This window comes from Lolium perenne, chromosome 6 (assembly GCF_019359855.2).
Source record: "Lolium perenne isolate Kyuss_39 chromosome 6, Kyuss_2.0, whole genome shotgun sequence".
Taxonomy (NCBI): Eukaryota; Viridiplantae; Streptophyta; class Magnoliopsida; order Poales; family Poaceae; genus Lolium; species Lolium perenne.
In genome coordinates, this window is record NC_067249.2 from 250,253,566 (window position 1) to 250,255,426 (window position 1,861).

At 42.0% G+C, this 1,861-nt stretch overlaps 1 protein-coding gene across 1 annotated transcript; it reads right to left on the minus strand.

Moving 5' to 3' along the window:
• Nucleotides 1-323: 323 nt before the first annotated feature.
• Nucleotides 324-1,257, minus strand: LOC139832691 (uncharacterized). The gene is made up of 2 exons (XM_071822508.1): nucleotides 817-1,257; nucleotides 324-383 (listed from the first exon to the last, which is right to left on the minus strand). The coding sequence occupies exons 1-2, from the start codon at nucleotides 1,255-1,257 to the stop codon at nucleotides 324-326; spliced, it is 501 nt and encodes a 166-aa protein (XP_071678609.1).
• Between the last annotated feature and the right edge of the window lie 604 nt (nucleotides 1,258-1,861).

A 1,861-nucleotide genomic window follows, 5' to 3' on the forward strand; every position in this document is an offset into this window, starting at 1 on the left:
TCAAAATCAGAAGTTTCTTTTCTACGCGTACCCGCGTGCCCACTACAGTTCGTACATGGATATATTGATAGTTTGATATCTCTGGCCACACAGGCGGGCTAGGATCTGATCGTTGTTGTATTTGACATCGTTAAATCCTGGTACATATATCTTCTTGGAAGTCTAATGGAAAATATCTGTAGATCCAAAGCATGCACTCAGGATCCTGTGTATCTAGTACAGAGTTTAAGATCAACCGTCAGTTTGACTGCACGATTGCACAAAATGGCTGATTGCACAGCAAATGCCCCCGTCACCTTATCAGTTTGGTGTTGATGAACCGCTCACGGGGAGTCGGCGCTGGGTGGAACCTGTGTCGATCCACCGGCGGCCGGAGCTGTATACTGATTGATGTAAAGAGATACGTGTAGAAAGAGATTGAGATCTGATGAGGAAGCATGGGTGCTCGGTATGAAACAGTTGATGTGTGCAGGATTCATATAATATTGCCAAATAATTAATATCTTTCAATCTTCAAACCGCAAGTGGACAAAAACATATGCATAACTATTAGAAAAGTGTGAGAAATTTGAATATCGAATAATTTTATTTTTATTCATTTATTAATATTATTATCAAATAATATTTGCATTATTCATATAATATTGCCAAATAATTAATATCTTTCAATCTTTAAACCGCAAGTGGAAAAATAACATGCATAACTATAAGAAAAGTGTGAGAAATTTAATTAATAATATAATAGAAAGATTTAATATATATTAATCGCGACGATTCATATGTTCATACATAGAAGTCACGCACGATACCACAGACCAGACCACCATGCATCAACTCATAAATATTAAGTCTGAGGCGATCCATACGGCTATTGTAGCCAAGTGCCCGGAAATGCCTTCTACCCAGCTTGAAGCCGAGGCGAGCGTCGAGAGCGGCATACTGTAGTTGCTTATAGCTCAAGGGAAAATCACCCCATCCAAAAATCAGTGCCTCTTCTTCTAATTCATTGGCGGTCTTCAGCGGCGCGTTCTTCTTATAATTAAACTTCTTCTTCTGCTCGAGATCCGTCCCAATATAATAATTTGCCAAATCAATCAAAATCGGAGTATGCTTTGTTGGGACGGGGTTCTGGAGGATCTGCTGGAGGTTGATCTTAGACGAAAAACTAATTCTATGGGTCTGCAACATATCCACATAATTGTGGATTGCCGCGCCACAGAATTTGATGTTCTTGTCTGCAAGGAAATCGATGAGCATTTGCAGCTGAAAGTTCAGAGATGGTAAACCTAGAGGGGGGTGAATAGGTTTCTACAAATTTTAATTCTTTCTTTGCAATATTAGGCTTTGCGGAATATAAAGATGAGCCTAATGCAAACTAGGTGAAACAACCTATATGGGGATACAAGTAACTCAAGCACGAAGGCTCTCACAGGCAGTTATAACACAAGTAAAGAGTTCGGTTACAGATAACCGATAGCACGCGGAGACGAGGATGCATTCCCGTGTTCCCTTCCTTTTCAAGAGGTACGTCACGTTTGGAGGGGTGGAGGTCCCACGAAGGATTCCCCACGCCACGAAGGCTCACCCTATTCTCCGGAGCCTATCCCACGAAGAAATAACTCTCTCACTTGTGGTAGACTTTGAGGTAGCCTCCAAAACTTCACAATCTTGTCAGGAGCAAATCCACAACCCGGATGCTTCCGGACCACTCTTGCCCACCTAGGGTTTCCAAGAAACCCTAGGAAGCAAGCTTCTTGATGAATACAAGGGGGAATGAGATTTTGCTTGGTAGAACAGTAGATCGGGTCATCCTCTATCATTTCCCCGGAGGGATTTGAGTTTGGGTGGAGGAGGAGGGAGA

Excerpts from the sequence above, each read along its gene's own strand:
- LOC139832691 (XM_071822508.1), bottom strand. The coding sequence starts at position 1,257 with ATGCTCATCGATTTCCTTGCAGACAAGAACATCAAATTCTGTGGCGCG. Across the intron at positions 384-816 it reads AGTTGATGCATGGTGGTCTG|TATACAGCTCCGGCCGCCGG; the intron begins GTCTGTGGTATC and ends TACATCAATCAG.